This window comes from Oenanthe melanoleuca, chromosome 20, assembly GCF_029582105.1.
Source record: "Oenanthe melanoleuca isolate GR-GAL-2019-014 chromosome 20, OMel1.0, whole genome shotgun sequence".
NCBI lineage: Eukaryota > Metazoa > Chordata > Aves > Passeriformes > Muscicapidae > Oenanthe > Oenanthe melanoleuca.
Genome location: NC_079353.1, coordinates 12,399,428 through 12,402,049, shown reverse-complemented (window position 1 = coordinate 12,402,049; position 2,622 = coordinate 12,399,428). Strand labels below are relative to the sequence as shown.

Here is a 2,622-nt window from a genome sequence, read left to right as displayed (position 1 = left end):
CTGCAACACCAAAGACACTCTGCTTGAAAGGGGTTTAGCTTCCCTAAGAGCTACAGGATGGTGCTGAGTCAGCTCTGGAGGGGACTGTTCATCCCCTCTGGCACACATTTGGGGATATTAAAATGAGCAATCTATAATTCCTGCTAGTTCCCAGCTCTTTGCCAATGGTTCTAACCCCCACTGCTCTTTGCCCACACTGCTCCAGGCACATCCTCTCCCCTAGACTCACCTGAATGCAGAAAGCAAACAGCAGGCATGGGCTGAAAAACGCTGCAGATGCTGCTATTGGGCCTTTTTATTTCCTGTTTGAAGCAGCTCTGTTTTGGTCTCGCTCCCAGCCAAGCGCTCTCCGCAGGGATCGCGGCGCGCTGCACAGACACCATTTGCTCTGCACCCTGCCTCGCTGCACAAGAGGTTGGAGCAGGCCAATTTGGAAAAGCAAATGCTCATCTGAAAGCCTCCCAGCCAGGTGGAAGCACTGCCAGAGCCCGAGCTTCAATCTGGAAGAGGAGCAGAGCCCCTCTGGCCGCGGGGAGAGGTGTCAGCTGGTGGCTCCCGGCGCCACCGCTTCCCTGGGAGCGCGGGGCAAGCGGCCAGGCTGGAGACACAGCTGCTCCAGAGAGGGGAGGAACGGCACAGCAGCTTCCCTGCAGCTGCACCAGGGCACAGCAAACATCCTGGGGAGGGCAGGCTCAGCTGTGGGAATGCAGCCTCTGGCAGAGCTGGCCTTTGTGGGGACACTGCTGCTGTGACCCCCATCCAGGAGCTGTGGCTGCAGGACCTGGACCAGGCAGCCCTCTTGTGGGGAAGGGCTGGGAGATTCCCACTCCCAGTGATGATTTATAGGCTGGCAGTGAAACACCTGGCTGCTTCACTTTGGAGTGAGCTGCTCCAGAGCCTGTGTGTCCCCAAGGGTCCTCCACCTTCCAGGAGAAGCAGGACTTGTGACCAAAAAGCCCCTACCAAAAGCTGTGGTAGTTCTTGGAAAACTGGGTCACTGCTTTGCAGCTGTTTACACTTCAAGTGTTTTTCAGCTGTGTTGCAAAGGTTACAAGATGTGCCAGAACACAGGACAGCTTTTAGAAAAGGGCTCTAGGGCTTGCACAGGGGTGCTCAGCAGCTCCCAAGGTCCCAGACTGCTCCTCAGCACAGCTGGAGGAGGAGGACACTCCTCTACTATTCCTCTATGGAGAAATCACTACTTGCCTCATTCCTTCCATGGCTTCCTGAACAGTTCCACCCACTCCCACCATGTGACTGATGTGTTCAATCCTCAGCAATTTCACTGGGAATTGCAGTATGGACATAATTCTCTGGAATGACACCTAATAATTCCATGGTTCTGGCCATGGAACTATTCCTGAGCCTCAGTTGAGCTGGAACCCACTAGCAGGAAAGGATGGAGCTGCTGCCCCCACAACCCAGCAGGCACGAACAGTATATTCCCATCAGATTTCTGCTCAGCAGACATAAATCCTCTGCTCTTGTATGTATAGAGAAATTAAAATACAGAGCAAAGCCCACATGGATGGGATATGGTAGTGCAGGAATGACCCATGCGATCCCCCTTGCCCAAAATCTCAAGAGCTCTAACAAGTGAACTTCCTGCTAAGCTACAGGGAGGGTAATTGATGATTGAAGAACAGAAATAGATTCTCTGAGGCACACGTCACTGGCTATGACAAACCAAGAGCCATCCCCTCTTTTCCAACATGCCAAGGAATGTGCAAGAGCTTTTCCTGCAGCCCAGCTTCTGCCCTGCCCTATTTTCGAGCCCACAAACAGCAATTTCTTTTCTGCAAAGATCAAGCACCCCACCATAATTTCTGAGCTAAACTGCTGCATGCACCAGCATCCTTTTCTCTTTGCTTCTACACCTCTTTCAATCCCACAAAATCCCTGGTCATTACACCGAGTCCAGCTCAGGGTGCCCAGTGGTTGCACACACACGTGTCCACAGGCATTGTTCAGCAAAACCTAAAAAAGATTTTTGATGATACTGGTTTAGTTACTGATTGGAGAGATACTTCTAAAAAGGAAAGGTGTTGGAGTTTGGATGGAGTTTGGAGCGCCCTAGTGGAAGGTGAGACGGACTGAGATGATCTTTGAGGTCTCTTCCAACCCAACCCCATTGTGTGCTCTATGATTCTGTGAAAATCTAGGGGGCCTGCAGGCTTGCTCTGGAGCCTGTGCAGGCCTGGAAAGGCCGTGCTCACCTCGGTGGACTCCTCCTGCTCGTTGATGACGAGGAAGGCGTCCTCGGTGGCCTGGCGCTTGGCGTCGGCGATGGTCTGCTCCATGCGCGCGCGCTCCGACGCGATCATCTCGAACGCCTTCTGCTCCGCCTCGGCCACCGCCTTCTGCACCTCCGACATGGCCTGCCGCTTCACCTCGTTCACAGCTTCTTCTGGAGGGACACAGCAGCTCACCACCCAGCCTGCCCACCAGGGCAGCCTCCCAGAGAGGAACGTTCCAGCACAGCATCCCCACTGCTCCCAGGGCGGCGAGGCCGGGCTCGGCCCCATGGTACCACAGAGCCCTTTGGGAAAGCCAGGGTGGGGATGCTGGCAGCCAGATGTGCACATCCTGGGGGGCTCCTGCAGCTGGGCTCCTGCTGTTCCT

The 2,622-nt window shown here is 54.5% G+C and overlaps 1 protein-coding gene across 6 annotated transcripts in view; it reads right to left on the bottom strand.

The window, feature by feature from the left end:
• The window catches only part of CBFA2T2 (CBFA2/RUNX1 partner transcriptional co-repressor 2), a 55,928-nt gene that overhangs the window by 2,373 nt on the left and 50,933 nt on the right, over window positions 1–2,622 (bottom strand). For 4 of the 6 annotated variants that reach the window (XM_056507435.1, XM_056507436.1, XM_056507439.1 and 1 more), the window contains exon 10: window positions 2,217–2,407. In XM_056507435.1, coding sequence (XP_056363410.1) covers window positions 2,217–2,407 — 191 coding nt within the window. The remainder of the gene's footprint in view (window positions 1–2,216; window positions 2,408–2,622) is intronic. The other 2 variants (XM_056507437.1, XM_056507438.1) reach the window with 1 other exon arrangement.